The 21,413-nt window shown below is 41.6% G+C and overlaps 1 protein-coding gene across 3 annotated transcripts in view; it reads left to right on the plus strand.

Annotated features, from left to right (window-relative positions):
• The window catches only part of LMNTD1 (lamin tail domain containing 1), a 246,028-nt gene that overhangs the window by 197,287 nt on the left and 27,328 nt on the right, over nt 1-21,413 (plus strand). For all 3 annotated transcript variants that reach the window (XM_073621760.1, XM_073621758.1, XM_073621759.1), the window contains 5 exons: nt 6,799-6,985; nt 8,419-8,538; nt 11,188-11,387; nt 16,921-17,081; nt 18,505-18,593. In XM_073621760.1, the coding sequence (XP_073477861.1) occupies nt 6,799-6,985; nt 8,419-8,538; nt 11,188-11,387; nt 16,921-17,081; nt 18,505-18,593 (757 nt within the window). The remainder of the gene's footprint in view (nt 1-6,798; nt 6,986-8,418; nt 8,539-11,187; nt 11,388-16,920; nt 17,082-18,504; nt 18,594-21,413) is intronic.

Genomic DNA, 21,413 nt, shown 5'->3' on the forward strand with positions numbered 1-21,413 from the left:
TCGTTTTAAAGTGTGAGCTTGGCGTTGTCAGGAGACAAGCACTTAATAATGTATAGAATGCTATGCTAGATTAGCATGTGAGGGAGTCTGGGTATGTCAGCTCTGCAAATGAGATGTTCCTCCAAGCAGCCGGATTTTTCAGAGTTGCACAAGATCTGTTGGGCAATGAAAAGCATGGAAAATTCTGATGAATAGTAATTCTGTATCTCAATTATCTTGAGCAAGTTAGATGAATCAATATTCACATTTTTAAGACAGTATAATTAGTCAGACTATGGTGGGAGGAAAGGCAAAAGGAACAAAAAAGTCCTGAAATACTGATAATACTTTTCAAGTGGACCTGTCATTATGTAACCCTGTCCTTTATTGGCCTGGCTAACCTATAAATACATACCACTGCCCCAGGACCCAGTAGAATGGAATAGACTGTAGTGTGGGAAGTGTTATAACTATCAGGTTTCTATTGCTGTTAGGCATGAGCATTGGGTTGGACATGAGTTCAGCCAACAGCCAAACAAACTAGCCATATTTGGCCAGCCACCCACCCAAGCCTTCGTCATTTATTAGAAGTATCACATCTGCTTCGAAATGACAAACCCCCACAAGTTTCTGTTTGAAAATTTAAGCAAGTTGGTAGGGATCCATATTTGTTCGATGACATTACCCAGCTGACATTTGCGGCGGGAGTAGCATCGGGGAAGTATTGTTGTGGTGGGTTGTCATGGTGGCAGATCTACATCATCAGTGTCAGCGAAATTTGGTTGTACGCAAAGCACACAGCCAGATCTCCTGTTTCTAATCATAATAACAATTTCGTCTAATGATACAAATGCATCTCACCTTTTGATCGTATCCATCCTCTGGTGTGTGCCCCATCCAGACAACTAGACAAAACACATGTTTTCGGTTCAACTCCCAAGATCACACTGCAGCCAGCCTCCCTCAGCTGTCTGAGTGAGCCACTTTATTAGCATATCAATAGGAAGTCCCGAAGCTCGAGGGTTTGGCCTCCAACAGCCAATAACACCTCTTACAAAGCTTGTGACCTCACAGGATATCAATGACCATATAAGGATTTAACACAGGAAAATGCAACAACCAATGAACAATGACTACAGGAATCTTATGGGTGTGTCTGAGCAGAGACAGGGTACATGTATGTTTTTAGAAGCCACATGGCTTTCAAACATTAACCCTGTCTCCAACCAGAACCCAAAAGACTCCCGTATTTCCGTTGATAGAAATCCCTATTATACATTGTTCCAGAGAACAATGCATACCTGGATTATTCTACTGTCTTTGTGGACGAGAGATTATCGGCAGGCGTACACTCATTGGGCCACAAATGTGTTGATCAGGCACACAGGGGCAACACGAGAGCACACTCGTTAAACCGATAATGTCTTTGCAGAGCGAACACACCCCCACCAGACGATCGTTCTGTGCATCGCACAGGGGCCCTTAGCTGGCGGACATGTCCCCACTCCGCAAACATTTCTCTACATCCCCAAAGAGCTTTTCACTACCAAACGGATCTCAACCAGCATTGGTCTGCCCCAGTCAGCTCTTTAGAGCTGGCTACGATTGAACACACACTGGGAGACTTATGACAATACATTAATATAAAATTTTCTACAACATCAGGTGTCACTCATTGTGTGTTGTTGAATTGACATTGGGGGACATTATTGTTTTTTATTTTAAAACATTTTTTACAGTGTCTGTGTTCTTATTTACTATCTCCTTTTCTTGTAAATGAGTATTAAGGTATTGTAATCATTCACGAGATATCTGCCCCCCCCCCCTTAATTTAAATAGGGGCATTCAAATAACCCCTCCACAAATTCCCACATCCTTTTTAGGAAACAGGACGTGGGGATGATGTCCTTGTCCCCATCAAATTGGGGGCGTCTTGATAGGTTGCCGTAGCTACGGGGGAAGGCATATGACCCTGTCTGGCTTGGGGGGGGGAGTGTTGGAGGGGGATGGGGACGGCATGTCTGCTACTCTCCACTTTCCTGGCCAGTGAGGATCTTTTTATGGTCTTTTAGGGTGACCCCATGCCATTTTTTTTTTAAAGGCCAGTACACCATTTAAAATAATTTAGTTTAGTTTTAATGTTCCTGTTTTGGCTGCTCCTTCTGTCCACAATGGAGAAATTTCCTACAATTTGCGGCCTTCAAACTCTTTGTTACAAGGATCCTTACTACAGACAAAGATAGATTATTTGTTTTTTCAAGCAGCTTTCCTCTGTAGCACCCCACGTCCAGGGCCTCTACCTAGAAGCTGACTGAATATCAGGAGACTCTCCTGGACCCAGCACCACTGGCCAAGCAGTCAAAATAATCCACCCTCTCTCCTGCAGCCCCGGGGCAAACACACATTTGCTTTTTGCAAGGTAGACGTGTGTCTCAGCATGGGGAGAAAAGAACTGTATAAAATCCACCGTTAATAAATAATAAGGGTTTAGAAATCGCAGCACGCAGCTCTCGATGTTCCGTAGGAAAATCGCTGCAGGCTGTCTTCTCTGAGCTGTACACAGCATTTTACATTTACTATCAGCCACAACAATGACACAATGACTATTTACTAACTAGGTATCACTATATGGATAAGCTGCTTGGAAAAGCTGAAAAAAAACTGTGCACAGGTCAATAAAAATGTGCAACAAGAAATAACTTGAAACTACTAATCAGAATTCAGTACATTGTAGTGCAAAGTGGAATTCCGAGTGGCTGGCTTGGTTTATTTCATTTACACAGTGCTTTATGTCATACTGAAGAAGCCTGATAATGCTCCAGAATCATCTTTAACCACTTGACCACTGGGCACTTAAACCCCCTTCCTAACCAGACCAATTTTCAGCTTTCGGTGCTCTCACATTTTGAATGACAATTACTCAGTCATGCAACACTGTACCCATATGAAATTTTTGTCCTTTTTTTCACACAAATAGAGCTTTCTTTTGGTGGTATTTAATCACCGTTGGGTTTTTTATTTTTTGCGCTATAAAAGAAAAAAGACTGAAAATTCGGTAAAAAAATGAAATTTTCTTTGTTTCTGTTATAAAATTTAGCAAATTAGTAATTTTTCTTCGTAGATTTTGGCCACAATTTATACTGCTACATATTTTTGGTAAAAATAAGTACAAATCGGTGTATATTATTTGGTCTTTGTGAAAGTTATAGAGTCCAAAAGCTATGGTGCCAATATCTGAAAATTGATCACACCTGAAGTACTGAATGCCTATCTATATTCTTGAGACCATAACATGCCAGAAAAGTATAAATACCCCCCAAATGACCCCTTTTTGGAAAGAAGACATTCCAAGGTATTTAGTAAGAGGCATGGTGAGTTTTTTGAAGTTGTCATTTTTTTCCACAATTCTTTGCAAAATCAAGATTTTGTTTTTCTTTTTTTTTTTCAACAAAAATGTCATATTAGCAGGTTATTTCTCACACACTGCATATGCATACCACAAATGACACCCCAAAACACATTCTGCTATTACTCCCGAGTATGGTGATACCACATGTGTGAGACTTTTACACAGTGTGGCCACATACAGAGGCCCAACATGCAGGGGAGCACCTCCAGGCTTCCTGGAGCACCCAGGCCAATTCTGACATTTCTCTCCTACATGTAAAAATCATCATTTATTTGCTAGAAAATTACATAGAACCCCAAAACATTATATATGTTTTTTTTAGCAAAGACCCTAGAGAATACAATTGTTGCAACTTTTTATCTCGCACGGTATTCGCACAGCAATTTTTGTGCTTTAAAAAAAACAAAACAGTAAAGTTGGCCCAATGTTTTGGCATAATGTGAAAGATGAAGTTACACCGAGTAAATAGATACCTAACATGTCACCCTTCAAAATTGCACACACTCGTGGAATGGCACCAAACTTCGCTACTTAAAAATCCCCATAGGCGACGCTTTAAAAATTTTTACTGGTTACATATTTTGAGTTACAGAGGAGGTCTAGGGCCAAAATTATTGCTCTCGCTCTAACGTTCGCACCGATACCTCACATGTGTGGTTTGAACACCGTTTTCATATGTGGGCGGGACTTATGTGTGCATTCGCTTCTGCATGCGAGCACACGGACAGGGGCACTTTAAAAAAAAAATTTTTACTTTTTATTGTTCATTTTACTTTATTTATTTTAGTTTGACACTTTTTTCCAAAAAAAAAAAAAATTGATCACTTTTATTCCTATTACAAGGAATGTAAACATCCCTTGTAATAGGAATATGGCATGACAGGTCCTCTTTACAGTGAGAAATGGGGTCAATAAGACCCCACATCTCACCTCTAGGCTGGGAAGCCTGAAATAAAAAAAATAAATAAAAGATCCTGGCTTCGATCGTAGCGGTGGGTCGGTAGAAGCACCGGAAGGCGGCGGTAAAGGGGGGACGTCCCCTCTCGCCTCCCATAAGAACGATCAAGCAGTGGAACAGCTATGATCATTCCTATGGTGTAGGGAATCGCCGGCTGAAAAAGCTGATATCTGAATGATGCCTGTAGCTGCAGGCGTCATTCAGATATCCCCGCACAAAATCAAGGACCTCGTATGACAGCCGGCAGGCAGGAAGTGGTTAAAACACATCTTTTTTTAACACAAAGTTGTCCATTTATACAATATTTCTAACACATAGCATGTACATACCAAAAATGACACCCCAAAATAGATTCTCCTACTCCTCCTGAGTACGACGATATCACATGTGTGAGACTTCCACAGCCTGGCCACATACAGAGGCCGAGTACAGCCGAGTATGGCAGAGTATAGCCGAGCATGGCTGGGTATGGCTGGGTATTGCAGAGTATGGCTGGGTATTGCATAGTATGACTGGGTATGACTGGGTATTGCAGAGTAGTGCGGGGTGTTGCAGAGTATTGCGGGGTGTTGCAGAGTATTGCGGGGTAGTGCAGAGTATTGCAGGGTGTTGCGGAGTAGTGCAGAGTATTGCAGAGTATTGCGGGGTGTTGCAGAGTAGTGCAGAGTATTGCGGGGTATTGCTGGGTAGTGCAGAGTATTGCGGGGTAGTGCAGAGTATTGCGGGGTATTGCAGAGTATTGCGGGGTATTGCAGAGTATTGCAGAGTATTGCGAGGTATTGCAGAGTATTGTGGGGTGTTGCGGAGTAGGGCAGAGTATTACAGAGTATTGTGGGGTATTGCAGAGTATTGTGGGGTATTGCAGGGTATTATAGTATGGAGGGATGGCTGAGCATGGATGGATGGATGTGACTGTATTTGTCACAGAGCAGCGTTGTGGGCACTACAGATGCAGCCCACAACGCTGCTACCATCCTATCCCCCCCTCGCTCATCCCCCTCTGTACCGATCGGTACAGAGAGGGGAGGGAGGAACCGGCGTCATGACATGACGCCAATTTGTTTACATGTGATCGCTCCGTCATTTGACGGAGCGATCACATGGTAAATGGCCGCGATCAGCGGCCGTTCACCATGATCCGTGATGCGCCGGGTCCTCTGGACCCGGCGATCACGGAAGTTCTCGGGTGGGGCGCGCAAGAGCAGGATTCTGGGAGGACGTCCATGGATGCCCTCCTAGGATAAGCCGACTGCGCTGTAGCCGTCTTTCGGCTATGGCCCGGTTGGCATGTGGTTAAAGTAAACATGTTATGAAAGTCCTATGGGAGTTACCATGACTGACTTTATGAAAATGCCTGAGACTCAGCTGCCATTCTGGTCCCACTGTAAACCCATGAGGGCCCTGACCAATGCCCAACAGATGGGTTGGCAGGAGGCATGCCCCCTCAAATACGCAGGGTCAGCCCAGCTGGGCAGGAGAGTTCAGGTTCAGGAAGTTGGAGATTGAGTGCTAGGAGGCTGTCGGTAGGCCCTTGAGGGTAACCCCGTAGTCTGGGGGGGGTGACCTCGGGCCTGGAAACTCGGGTACAGGAGGGATCCTGTCCAATGGCACGGGAGCAAGTGTGAGGACAGCAGGGTCCAGTGAGCACATCCGGGAGATCTCCAAAGAGAAGACAGCTAGATGGGCTGGTGAAAGATACAGTCGGGGAGGACTGAGAGCAGCTTGAGAGGACTGGGTGACAGCAGTCTGAGATGGATGCATAGTCAGTCTGGGAGGACTGTGGAAGATTAGCTGTGGATCAGTAGCCACAGAAGGACAACTGGGCATTAGGACTTTGCTACACAACCAAGGGGCCTGTGGTCCCTGCCTGAAAAGGGCATTTGCTAAAATCTGACTAAACACCTATTGTCAGATCACCTAACAGTGTGCCAGCTGGTCCTGAGTTTTGTGCTTCAAGCAAGTGTTGTGCTGGAGGAGCTGAGGAGTGTGTAAACAGACTGTACAGAAGATGTTGTCACTGAAAAGTTCTACTAAAGCCAAGTGGGCATCCCATAATACCCTTAACCTCATCCAAGATCAATATCTGTAATAAAACAAAAAAAACAAAGCTTCAAATAAATTTTTCTTGACTCCAGAGTGCTGTGAAAATTCTGTGTGCCTGGCTGTGCAGGGTGGGGGATCCCTATTAACCAGCGCCTCATGCGGGGGGGTAGCGCTACACAAAAGAATAACATTTTTTGCTTAATAAAAATGATTTAAAATAAAAAGTGAATTGCTTCACCAAAATTTAAAGCTGATGTTTAACCTGGTTATATCTCGCCTTCCCTTGCCCCTCATTAACACGCTAATGAAATATTAAAAAAAAAAAAATTTTGTTTTCATTACATACCTTATTTTAGACCCTGTGATAACATGATGAACTTATATAGATAATTTGTTTGGGCTCCCCTAGTGCTGTTGGGAATCTGGAAATCTCTGAAGTCGACCCCAGTGGCAATTTTGTAAGAATCATTAACCAGTCACAAGATAAAGAGGAAGACATTGGAGGGTGTCTTCTCCAGCAGAACATTCATGGTCACCCAATGTCAATCTATCGATTCCCACCAAAAACCAGAGTGATGGCACGCTGCGTGGTCACTGTGAGTACAGCACCTTCCAAAAATACATGCTTTCAATTTTTCTCCTTAGAGAGTAAGCCCACCCAAACCTTAGTTTTGGGAGAGTTTAAATAAATGGATTTCCTTCTATTGCATGGAAGTAATGTTTGGTGCAGCTTCAGATAGGGTATCTTGGCTTGTGCTTTTTACTTCATAAATATACCAATGAAATAGTTGCTTGCAAGTGGAATCTTGGAGTCGGTTTAGCAATGTTCCCAGAACATAGGTCTTCTCCATACTGTAAGAGTAACCCAGTATTACCAAAATTCCATCAATGTTCCTTTACACCAGGGATCTACAAACTTTCAAAACATAGGGCTAGTTTATTGTCCTTCAGGCTTTAGTGGGGCCGTAATGTGGCCAGTGGGAGTGGAACATTTTTCTGGCATCAGTGGAAGTAAACATAACCACATTTGGTGGAGGAATAGTGCCCTATTGTTGGTGTTAATGGGAGAAATGGTACCCCATTGTTGGTGTTAGTGGGAGAAATGGTGCCCCATTGTTGGTCAGTGGGAGAAATGGTGCCCCATTGTTGGTGTCAGTGGGCGAAATAGTGCCCCATTTTTGGTGTCAATGGGAGAAAAGGTGCCCCATTGTTAATGTCAGTTGGCAGAATAGTGTCTCTTATCAGTGGGAGGAATAGTGCCCCAAGGGCCGGATAAAGGCAAGAAAAGGGAGGCAGTTTGGCGATCACTGCTTTAGACAAAAGAGAAAGGCCCTTAACAATCACATTGGGGACCAAATACATTTCTGTAAGGCCTCATTGACACTGGCCAGCATCCCCAAGTCTTCTTGAAGGAAGTCGATTGTGTAGATTGAAGTTTATGAGTATATGGGTAGGCAGATTCAGGATCCAACTTCCATTTTGCGGCAGAACACAAAATACTTCCTTGGCTTAGTTGAGAACTTTCATGTCCTCCACTGACCTAACATCTGCTATTCAACTCCCTCTTGTCCCTGCTCTATTTTTGAGCTTTGCAGCTGGAACACCATTAGGTTAGTCAGTCTGCAGATCTTAGACTTAGAACCAGTCCAAAGTCACACAACCATCTGACAGTTGTCATTCATTTAGGGTTTACCAGCTTAGAAACATGGAAATCCTGCCATAACTCAACTGTACTGCACATTTTAGCATTCATTGGACTTTGTTTTGTTATCAAGTTGGTGACATTTACTGAGTCTCTTTGTTGCTTGTGTCCTGCACCTTTAAACCCCCATTAAAAATTCAGTATTATTATTGTTATAATACAGGATTTATATTTATATAGTGCCAACAATTTGTGCAGAGCTTTACAATATGAGGGCAGACAGTACAGTTACAGTTCAATTTATTACAATAGGAATCAGGGGCCCTGCTCATTGGAGCTTACAATCTAAGAAGAAGGGATTTTAATATTCTTCTTTTTTCATTGCAGGTTTGGGCCTCATCTGTTGGTGTAGCTCACAATCCCCCAACAGATTTCTTGTGGAAGGAACAGAGCAAGTTTGTCACTGAACCACGCTGTACCACCATCTTGTGTACCCCAAATGGGCAAGTATGTTCCAGTGAATACCTTGTTTTATGGAACTCGCTGAACCTTCTTAGTCAGAAACAGGTGTATAGACAGGCTAGATGTTGATCTTTTACTTAAGTGGACTTCAAGCCCAAACAGTTTTGGATATGGTGGACAGGGGAATCTCCATCAGGTTTGCATAACTCTTGCATCAGGGCTGAGGGTGAGAAGTACCGAGACTGGGTGCTGTAATGTTTTCCTAAAGCTATGTACAGCATCCTGCTGTCCCTTCTCATTAGCCATGATCTCCCTGCATTGCATAAAGAATCACAGAGACCTAGTAATGACATCACTGGATCTAAAATATAAGGTATGTATTGGAAAGTTTTTAATTAATAATTTAATTAGCATGTTGATGAGGGTAAAGGGAGGGACCAGTAAAGAAAAAATATAAGCAGATTGAACTTGAGCTTTAGTTACAGTGTATGTATAATGCCTGATCCCCTGCGCTACTATGTGTAAAACAAAAGCTAATAGTGAATATACACATGAGGTTTGCTGCTAAACTCCTATATGTGTTCCTACATTAACTTAGAACTGTGAATATTAATAATAGTGAAGCACTACCCCTCTAACATATGGTGCTTCGTACATATATACCTTAAAAAAATAACTATATCTGGTATACAATTGTGCAAAATGATACATAAATGTGATCTGTGAAAAAAAGTGAACCGTGATCAAAACAAATAACAAAATGTCTGAAATACATGATAATAAGTATACAGTAAACACATAAAAAAAAAAAAACACCACTTAGTAATAATATTTCATGTGATAAAGCTCAAATATATAAAGAATACAAGGTGATCAAAGTCCATAAAGTAAAATAAAAACTCTTCCATGAGATGGGTGTTCTCCACAAATCACCACCAGTGCCCCTTCACCTTCCAAACTATGCCCTCACCTCATGGATAGACCTTACACAGGTCAATATAAGCCTTCCCCTTCAGGGGTATATACTCCAATGGCTGGCATCTTAAATCTTATTCCTGGGACACTCTCTCCAGTGTAAATAAAACTCACATTTATGAGTGCACCTAGGCAAGTCGCTTGACACAAACTGGGTGTGTGGGCCCCTTACTGATCACTTGGATATTTGCAATAGCTTGGCTCTAGGAGATACAGTAACGTCCTGCTCATGTGCAATGATGTCACAAACCCCCACATTGACGCATTTCGTCACTTGTCACATGACTTCCACCGTGTTCCGTCTATCACAGAGCACCTGTCTAGGAGGTGGGACTTAGCGCTGCCAAACAATTTAGAACAGAGCTCTGTGACACAGCGGGAGATTGCCGCTGTGTCACACACAAGGAAAGGAGGAGAAGGAAGGAGGAGAGGAGGAGGAGAAAAGCAGGAGGAGGGAAGGGAGCGTTGCACGGCGCGCCCAGTATCAGGTCCAGGAACGGCATTCCTGCAGGACTCAAGCCCTGCTTATGGTGGTGCTGGCTCTAAGTGGCGTACCCCCTGCTCTTGGTGTGTGTACCCCCAGGGGTACACGTAACACGGGTTGTGAACCACTGGTGTAGGCTATATATACACAGTGCAAGTAGTGTATTCATATATACAGTGATATATATATATATATATATATATATATATATATATATACTCTGCATTCAGTATAGACTATATATACAGTGCAGGCAGTCTAATGTGTGTGTATATATATATATATATATATATATATATATATATATATATATATATACACATATACATACATATATAACCCTATGACAGAATGAAGAAAAAAAACGGCATGAGTCCCCCCCCCCCCGTCCATACCAGGCCCCTTGGGTCTGGTATAGATTTTCAGGGGAACTCCAATGCAAAATGTAAAAAACAAAACAGCGTGGGGTCCCCCCCAAAATCCATTTCAGGCCCTTTGAGTCTGCCATAGATTTTAGGGGAACTCCACGCCAAAGACCCTTATCCGAGCAAGCAGCCTGGGAGGCGCTCGCTCTCCCCCCCCCCTCTCCTGAACCATACCAGTTCGCTTGCCCTCAACATGGCCCCCCCAAAGCACCTTGTCCCCACGTTGATGGGGACAAGGGCCTCGCCCCCACAACCCTGGCCCGGTGGTTGTGGGGGGCTTATCGGAATCCAATACATTACAGCCGAGCAATTTTGAATTACATTTTTTCCTTTAGAAATGTCATTTTGCTGTGGCACTGTAAAACACATCACACAGATGCGCCACTTTACAGGCAGACTAAGGGGACCCCCCCAGGCATTATATTTAAAGGAATATTTCATTTTTATTGTTTCACTTTAAGCATTATTAAAATCACTGCTCCTGATAAAACGGTCGTTTTAAAAACTTTTTTTGCATTGATACATGTCCCCTGGGGCAGTACCTGGGTCACCATATACTTTTTATGGCAATAACTTGCATATAAGCCTTTAAAATTAGCCCTTTTGATTTTTCATGTTCGTGTCCCATAGACTTTAATAGGGTTTGCATGTTCGCACAAATTTTTTGCCTTTTTGCATGTTCTGGTGCGAACCGAATCAGGGGGTGTTCGGCCCACCCCTACCCTCCACTATTGAATGAGAACCTTGGTTGTAACAGATAACAACTGTCTAAATTAACTGAATTGTTTTCATATCTTTGAATTTCTCTAGGCATTGGCATGGTTCACCCCCCTTAAAAACAAAATGAGAAAATCAGTGGAGAAAAAACTTGAATTAGAACCCAGTTCACTGGCACACAACTCCGAGCAGCAGAAAGATAATGAAGAACCTATAACAGAAGGAGATGTACAGTCATCAAAATCCCCACAAACCCATCACAGGCTAGAAAAAGTGCCAGCTTTACTAAAGAGGTGTCCATACAGCAATGTAACCTTTTACTGTATATGTCTGCGGTATTAAAATGTCAGTACAGAGAAGTCCCTTACAGCTATCAGTCTGATTCATATCTGCCTTGGAAGTTTAAATGTGATTGTTACAATAAGCAGGGGGAGACTACTACAGTGTTGGCCACGATCTTCCAGGTGCTGTGCCGAGTGGCTGCCCTTGTGCATAGTAACCACAGTGAGGCGTTTGCTTTGCACGACTATTATTAAAAGAACGTCTTGCATTTTTCTCAATGAATGCAAAGCATTTTTGACTGAACGAAGTGGAGATTGTGACATCACCACCTCTTTACTTCATCCAATCAGCTAACCCTTTGTATTAATTGGGAAAATGTAAGACATTCCCTGAGTGGAGGTCATGCAAAGTGAACGACCCCCTGTGGTTACTATGCACAAGGGCAGCCACTCGGCACAGCGCCTGGAAGATCGTGGCCAACACTGTAGTAGCTCAGGTTACTACAGTGATTTACAGCTTCCACGGAGGCTGATCAGGTATCACATATGCGTACGTACATTGTGCCAAGCATATTATGTATGCAAAGCTTATCATCCCTGGAGTTCAGCTTTAATATATTGCATCTGACCAGTCCTTAGGCTCCATTCACACTAGCGCGTTTTTTGATGCATTTTGCATTTTGCAGAAATGCATGGGAATTTTTTAACATGGGTTCCTATGGAACATGTTCACATCAATGCCTTTTTGTATCTCTGCATTTTTGGAAAGGGTCAGGGACTTTTTTTCATGCAAAATGCAGCGTTTTGCATGTAATGGAATTCAATGGACAAGCATCAAAAACGCAAGTGCACCGTTTTTGATGCGTTTTTGCCGTTTTTTTTTTTCTTAATTTTTTTTTTAGACTGTAAACAAAACTGTAAAAAAAAAAAAAAAAAAAAAATACGCAAAACGCCGCAAAAATGCAGCAAAAACGCTACAAAAACGCTGCTCAAAAACGTGGCAAGCATGAAAAAAAAAACTCCAAAAACGCTCAAAAGCAACATGCATAGGTGTGAATCGAGCCTTATGAAGCTCTGCAAAATGCAAAAAGCACTAAAAATGCATAGGTGTGAATCGAGCCTAAGGCTCGATTCACACCTATGCATGTTGCTTTTGAGCGTTTTTGGAGTTTTTTTTTTCATGCTTGCCACGTTTTTGAGCAGCGTTTTTGTAGTGTTTTTACAGCATTTTTGCCGCGTTTTGCGTTTTTTTTTTTTTTTTTACAGTTTAAAAAAAAAAAAAAACGCCAAAAACGCATCAAAAACGTTTTTACAGCGTTTTTGCGGCGTTTTTGCCGCGTTTTGCGTTTTTTTTTTTTTTTTGCAGTTTTTTTTCTTTTGACTGTATACAGTCCAAAAAAAAAATTAAAAAAAAAAAAAAAACAGCAAAAACGCATCAAAAACGCTGCAAAAACGGTGCACTTGCGTTTTTGATGCTTGTCCATTGACTTCCATTACGTGCAAAACGCTGCATTTTGCATGAAAAAAAGTCCCTGACCCTTTCCAAAAATGCAGAGATACAAAAAGGCATTGATGTGAACATGTTCCATAGGAACCCATGTTAAAAAATTCCCATGCATGTCTGCAAAATGCAAAATGCATCAAAAAACGCGCTAGTGTGAATGGAGCCTTAAGGTTGTAACGCTCACTCAGGCTCCATTCACACTAGCGTGTTTTTTGATGCATTTTGCATTTTGCAGAAATGCATGGGAATTTTTTAACATGGGTTCCTATGGAACATGTTCACATCAATGCCTTTTTGTACCTCTGCATTTTTGGAAAGGGTCAGGGACTTTTTGACTCGATTCACACCAATGCATGTTGCTTTTGAGCGTTTTTGGAGGTTTTTTTGTCATGCTTGCCACGTTCTTGAGCAGCGTTTTTACAGCATTTTTGCCGCGTTTTGCGTTTTTTTTTTTTTACAGTTTAAAAAAAAAAAAAAAACGCCAAAAACGCATCAAAAACGCTGCAAAAACGTTGTAAAAACGCTGCAAAAACGGTGCACTTGCATTTTTGATGTTGGTCCATTGAATTCTATTACATGCAAGACGCTGCATTTTGCATGAAAAAAAGTCCCTGACCCTTTCCAAAAATGCAGAGGTACAAAAAGGCATTGATGTGAACATGTTCCATAGGAACCCATGTTAAAAAATTCCCATGCATTTCTGCAAAATGCATCAAAAAATGCGCTAGTGTGAATGGAGCCTTTTTCATGCGTTTTTGATGCGTTTTTGTCGTTTTTTTATTTTAATTTTTTTTTTTTAAACTGTAAAAAAAAAAAAAAAAAAAAAAAAACGCAAAACGCGGCAAAAACGCAACAAAAACACTGTAAAAACGCTACAAAAACGCTGCTCAAAAACGTGGCAAGCATGACAAAAAAAACTCCAAAAACGCTCAAAAGCAACATGCATAGGTGTGAATCAAGCCTCAGTGTACTGTATCTATAGAGGAGCAGCATTGTCGCCCTAGGACAGGAAATGTGTTAGGACTACAACACCATCTCCATCTCCATCTCCATAACATTGGAAGGAGGTGTTCTGAAGTTCTAAACAATTCTTGAAAACATTATTTGTGATAAGAGTACACATGATACCAATGGATTTCTAGCAGGATCAACTGGTGTTGTTTCTTTGTTTTTTTTTTTTGTTTTTTTGAACTTATTAAACAGATGGAACAAAACATGTTTAATTGTATATTTGACAGACCAAAAGGAAGTAAATAAAAGAATCATTGCAAGGGTTTGCATGCAGTTTAAGTCTTGCAAGTTTAAATCTCCTATGATCAATTGCAACATTTAAATCATATCAGCTTGTACAATAGCTGCCCACAAGAAATACGCAATCATGCTGAACAATCACTTTCCTTCTATTGCCCAATCTTGTGGTAGAAATGAATAATGTTTAATCTCCTATGTAGACTAGAATGGAGGAGGAGATTAAATGTTCAATTATAAGACTCAGCTATTGATCAATAGGCACAGCAAGTAGCATGAAACTAAAGATTCAATTTTTTTGTCTGCCAGAAGATGTTAGAATTATGGAGCCCCAGCTTAGTGGTCCACAAACTTTGCAGCCCAACTGTCCAGTCAACAATATTTTGGACATTTTATAAATATAAGAAGAAAAAGGAAAAGAAATCATATAAAGGAATACTTCCAAAAATACTTCATTAATTCATGTGGTATAAAAAGCTTGAATGTAAATCTCCATCCAAGAATATCCCATTGCATAGATTTAAACATGATGACAACGTTGTCAACCAACAAGACGTCAGCACCCTTCTGCAATAATGAATTCCAGTCATAAAACAGCAATGACGTATACAATGGATGAATGAAGTCCTATTCAATAGGAATCTAGTATGGAGAAGTGTTTTGATCATCAAATATATGTGTCATATGTAGGCAAAATGTGCAATCATTATTTCAATGATGGAATGCACAGTATCTAGCACGGTCCTCCAAGTTTATTATAATACCATATTTAGTAACACAGTATTTATAGAACCTAGAGCAGAGATCGTGTATATGAATCATAGCTTTGCATCATGCATGTAACTGCTATACCTAGGCTATATGATGCCCTTTATTGTCACCATGTTTTCATTTATGTAATGGGATAATATTTTTGGATAGGATGTATAACCTGCTAATATTGTGTGATTTTATAAAGTTTTTTTGGCACTATTCTCATATAATTTCCTTTTCTTATTTCTTCATATGAGGGGTCTTCAAAAAGTTTCCGTATATATATATATATATATATATATATATATACATATATATATATATATATAAAACTTAGTTTAAAAAAGTGTGGAAACTTTTTGAAAAACCCTCGTAGTACCAAACTCATCTCAAAATATTACCAAAACCATCCTCTTCGCTCCTACCAAGACCTCCTGCTCTTAACCCCCTCGTCACCTTCTCTCATGCTCATCTCCAGAACTTTTCTAGCATCTCTCCCACCCTCTGGAACCCCTTACCCTAATTTGCCCAGCTGTCTCCTACTCTGTCGACCCTTAGGTGATTCCTAAAAACTCATCTCTTCAGGAAGGCCCAGTTCTGCCTAATAGTACTCTTAGGGCCAATTCACAATATATGCAGTGACAGACGTTTTACCACATGCCTCAGCACCAAACGATATTTCTGGCAGAAATCCAATACAGCTCACCATCCAAATAATACCATTCCTACAGTAAAGCATGGAGGTGGTAATATCCTATTATAGGGGTGTTTCTCTGCAGCAGGGACTGGAGCACTTGTCAGGATAGAAGAAAAATGGATGGGGCAAAATACTATCAAATTCTTGAGGAAAATCTGCTGTCCTCTGCCAGAAAGTTGTAAATGGGAAGAAGTTTTACCTTCCAACATGACAATGACCCAAAGCACACAGAAAAATTGACCACAGTGTGGTTAAAGGAGAAAAAGGTGAATGTCCTTGCATGACTTAGTCTGAGGCCAGACTTAAACCACACTGAAAATCGATGGAAGACTGTAGTCCACAAATGGTCACCATCAAATATAACTGAACTTGAGCAGTTCTGGAAAGAAGAGTTGGAAAATATTGCAAAGTCTAGATGTACAAAGTTAGTAGAGACATATCCCGACAGACTAATAGGGCGTACACACGGTCGGACTTTGTTCGGACATTCCGACAACAAAATCCATGGATTTTTTCCGACGGATGTTGGCTCAAACTTGTCTTGCATACACACGGTCACACAAAGTTGTCGGAAAATCCGATCGTTCTGAACGCGGTGACGTAAAACACGTACGTCGGGACTATAAACGGGGCAGTGGCCAATAGCTTTCATCTCTTTATTTATTCTGAGCATGCGTGGCACTTTGTCCGTCGGATTTGTGTACACACGATCGCAATTTCCGACAACGGATTTTGTTGTCGGAAAATTTTATCTCCTGCTCTCCAACTTTGTGTGTCGGAAAATCCGATGGAAAATGTTCAATGGAGCACACACACGGTCGGAATTTCCGACAACACGCTCCGATCGGACATTTTCCATCGGAAAATCCGACTGTGTGTACGGGGCATAAAGGCTGTAGTTAAAGCAAAAAGTGGTCCAACAAATTACTGACATAATCGGAGGGGTGATCCTTTTCTCTTTTTTTCTGACATTTTAGTGGTATATCTTTCACTTGGATGTTATAAATTGCACTAGTGAATACAGCTGAATAAAACAAAAACTTTGTCTTCATTTCAGGCTGCAAAGTAACAAAATGTGATTATTTTAAAGGGGGTGATTCTTTTCTATAACCACTGTAGTTTGTTCTGGTGACAACTATCTAAGAGGGGCTTCCACTCACTTTGGAGAGATTTCCTATCACTTCCTGTTTTATCTCTCTAGGCAGAACACAGACAGTAAATAACTGCACCCAAAACAACCATTACAATTTTACTATCCCAGAAGCTAATGTACAGACATTAATTCATGTATAATATTTGGCCATAGGTTTGTATTTGTCTAACTTTTCCTCTGTTATCTGTAGAGAGAAGATCACACCTGCTGTCCTCCCGATGTCTTCAAGCCCATGGACACAGAGTACTGCTTCCCCCACTCACCCTGATTTCACTCCCAGCCGATTCATACCCCTGGGAAGTGATGGCAACAGTCGGTGTCGTCAGACAAGATTATCAACGCCATCTTCAGGTAAGAAGTGGTGGTGACACACTTTGCTTGTGAAGTGATTCCTAGTGACAGGTACACTTGAAGATTTATAAGAGGTCAATCTTCAGTATCCTACACTTCCAGGCTTGTTGGATGACTAACTCCCCGGCTGTACGCTGTAGTTCAACCCACTGGCTGCTACGCCACTATGATTCCGCAGCAACACACTGCCAAAGTAGTGGACAATAAGTGGAACCACAGCAAGCAGCAATGCCTGAAGCCATCAAACATACAAAAAGGAGGTTGCAGATGCTGAAGATTTGCAACTCATTCTGTGTAGCTCTGCAAGAGATTAAAGATCAAAGTCCTCCTTCCATAGTCCATCCTACCTGGCAACCAATACTGTTTGGCCCCCTTCCACGGGCACATCATCTTTTTTTGGGATGTCCCAAGCTGTTGATACTTGGGTCTGTTTTCTATTCTCCAGATGGGTAGTTTGTTCCTATGGTCCTTGGTGACAGTTGAGCCATAACTATGTATGGTAATTATTCAAGCATGAACCCTTGATAAACCATAACAATTAATGCAACCCAGTCCTGAAGAAGTAGAATTCAACAGACAAATACATCAACATAGGTGTATAAACACTAAGGAGTCTATCTGTAAAAAAAATGCTCTGCCAATGCTTTAAGCAACACACAGCCATCACAAATAATTGCTGTATTATGTTTAATATGTTTTATTTCCTATGATCTTCAGCACCAACTAGTGACCATAATGTATTTTCCTTTTTGAGGCATTTCAGAAAAATACTGCATTATGGCCACTAGATGGAGCTGACGATCATAGGAAATAAACATATTAGACACAATAATGGGAAATTGTTGTGCCATTTATACAGCAATTTTTTCTTTTTCTTTTTTTTTTTTTTTTAAGAAAATAGACCCCTAATTCTTGTTAATGGTTTACCTTACAATTGGTTTTTGTCTGAAAACATATATGGATTTGGCACTATACCCTTTTGGAGTTTTCATGAGTGGTATATGTAATCACAATCTTTTATGTGATATGCTAATGAACTTTTGGCATCTTTCATTATAACTGATATTCTCTCAATGCTACATTTAAAGTCCCATTAATTTTTCTGGTGCAAGTTTGGCTACTTATGGGTTGGTGTGGTCAACTCCCCCTTTTTTCTCATGGTAGAATTATTTCTTTTGAAGACTGGCTGTTTTTTTATTTTCTTTATCTTTTCATAGCAACAGTCATATTAGGTGATTGTCTAGTATTGAATTCAAAGTTCACTGATTTAACTCCTTGCCCTTTTATGTTTTCTCAGTAGATCCCTGTAAATATTATGTCTCGTTTTCCACAAAGAACGGAAATAAGGCAACATTTTGCATTGAGTGGTAAGGCAACACAAAAAAAGCCTCCACTAACAAGTCTTTGCCTTTGTCTTCATCAGGTGTCCCTAGTGCTGGATCCAGACATGGCAGGGAACAGGCCGTTATCCCAGTGAGCAAGAAGAGCCACGGGCCAACCCGGTCAGCGGGGGTGAGTAGTTCCTTTTTGTTCTGGGCACAGGTTTATAGACCTCCATGCCAGGAGGAAACACAGCATCTGTCTGATAATGGTTCAGCTAGTCTGGAACTGTATACAGGGAGGGATTCTAATACCGAAGTTTGAGATCTGCTATCTGGACCATAAAACATTTTGGACAGATTTTGTGGTGTGTTTTATTTTGATGCAGACAAATTTCCATGTGATATTGTCAAATCAATACCGCTGTGATTATTTTCATGATAATTGTGGGGTGCAGGTTTAAGTTTATGGGTTAGGCTGAGTGTCGAGAAAATCTGTACTTGGGGCTTTTTTTCTCCGAAAATAGGTGCAGGAACTTAACCACGACCCCACAAACCAATCTCCAACCCCCCCCCCCCCCACACACACCACACCCTCCAAACTGTTTCAAAAAATAGTGGATGTGGTCAAATTTAACTTACAGTGACAGGATCTTAAAGGGGAACTTAGTACCATGAGTGCATTGGATACCAAGCAAAGAGTTTGAGGGCGGTTTACACACAGAGTGCAGAGTTCAGGGGTGTGCTATGTGCAGAGTTCGGGGGTGCACTATGTGCATAGTGTAGAGTTAAGTGCAGCGTTCAGCCTTCTTCCACAGCTGTTTACCTCTGCATCCCCCATCTACATCTCACTTTCACCCCACTTCAGCTCTGACCTCTGAATGTAACTCCCCCCACCTCCACTGCCCCCATCTTCTCCCCTCCTTTAAAGGTCCACCATCTTCCACATGTCTTACTTTTGTTCCTTTATTAAGCTGGATGATCTCAGCTTCTCTCATTTGCAGGGAGATCATCCAGTAGGGGTGTAGGCATCCGCACTGTGCCCTGGGCACCTGCATTTGCCTTGTCCCCATATTACACTCAGTGGGAGCCGTTCAGGAGATCAGATCTGTGGCCGTTGTCAGAGAAGCCAGACTTCTGTGTTTACAAGCGATAGTGGTGAGCAGGGAGCAGAGGGCCTTAGCAAGAGGTGGTGGAACTGAGTTCCACCAAGTTCCAGCTGAAAAAAACGCCTTGCCTGTACTGAAAAAATATAAAGGTTACCTATTCCTGACAACTCTTTATTATGAGGTAATTGGCTTTTATGATGATCCTCTGGCTTCAATAATTCTTGAGGCTCTGAACAGGAACATGCTGATTAGGGAGTTTGATTTCACTTGGTATTCAACATTTGCATTCCCATTCGGGGTCAGTCTCTTTTATTCTCCTTAGTTTTGGTTTGCTTAGGGAATGATTATTATCCCATCAGGTTTTGTTTATATATAACTGAATTTAGAATTTAAGCTTACACAACCTTATTCGAGTCCAAATACAGGTTGCATTGTGGGCTGTAACTCTGCTCCCTCATCGGGGATAACATATAAGACAAAAGATAGAAAATAAAAAGTTTATACTGTACAGGACTCCAGGGATGGGTCCTGGGTGGAAGATATATAGTATTTCCATACTATTTGGGTTGCGGTCCCTTTAAGGGAGAGTTAAAAGGATATTTTTAGTACTTACGGGTTCTCACACATGCAGGGTGAGGGGTTCCAGGGAAGTCCGGCCGGAGAGGAGAAGACTCATTTCAGTACTCCCTGGATTGGTAAGTCCTCATTTGAGACCCAGAATACAAAGGCTCAGAGAGACTTGGGTGAAGAAGAGCCTCCAAACCCTGATTACAAGGATTTTGGTTCTGAAAGGGTTAATCCACCTGAGCGGCTTAAAAGGCAGCAGGAAGGAGGTAGTTTGGAGTGGTTCACAACTGTGAAGAGAAGTATAGACTAGTTGGAGACTGAGACTCTGTTTGCTGAGCTCCTGGGACTTTTCTTGCACCCTAAAGCAGACGGGAACCCTAAATCCAAATATGGGACTGGTAAATTGGCAGTGAGCCATTATGTTGCCTTCATTACAGAAAGCTGTTTTTTGTTTGCTTGTTTTGAAAATCCAATAAAGGATGTTACTTTTACAAGTGGCTGGCTGGTGATCTAGGGTTCTCCAAATTACAATATCTATAAATCATTGTAACACTTGCTTCAGAAGTTAGCACTGGTAACTCTGAATAACATGTTACAATAGTTTATTTGTAAAAACTTTTTATTATGTATTCATCTTTTGTGTTATATGTTAACCCTGATGAAAGAGGCATAGTTAGGCGGGCCATACATGGATTGAAATGAGTCATTCTACTGACCAACTTCTGTACAACTGTCCTGTCGGATTTTCTCCGCTCGATCAGTGCTGCAGGCTATAGCCTACACTGCTGATCAGTGTATTCTAAAGGGCCGGGAAGTCTTCCTGCCAGTGGCGGCTGGTGCTTGAAATTTTTGGGGGGCACACGATATTAAACACATTTGCACAGAGAAGTTCTAAAAATAGGCTGCGGGGGGAAAAAAAATGGACAGATTATGACGGAATGCTGACGACGGAGGAAGCTGTGCACAAGGACAAAAATGAGGATCTGTCCCATGCTGCTGAGTGTAAACAAATCAGTACAGAAAATGCTGCAGCTCAGCTTAAAGGGTCAGTCCACCCAGAACTGGTATTACACTGTTTGGTGGATGCTGGAGAGATAAATCACCTGCCAGTTTCTTCCTGTTTCAGGGGTGCTACTAGTTATATCTCAGATTTCCCAGATCTGCAATCTGCTGTGCCCATTACAAGGGGTTCCTACCATCTCTGTGCTGAGTTCACAGAGCTGTACACCTACTGTGCGAATTGCAAGGGGTTCCCACCATCCCCGTGCTGAGTTCCTGGGCCTGTACGCCCGCTGTGCCTATTACAAGGGGTTCCAACCAATCCTGTGCTGAGTTCC

This window comes from Aquarana catesbeiana, linkage group LG03 (genome assembly GCF_042186555.1).
Source record: "Aquarana catesbeiana isolate 2022-GZ linkage group LG03, ASM4218655v1, whole genome shotgun sequence".
In the NCBI taxonomy this organism is placed as follows: domain Eukaryota; kingdom Metazoa; phylum Chordata; class Amphibia; order Anura; family Ranidae; genus Aquarana; species Aquarana catesbeiana.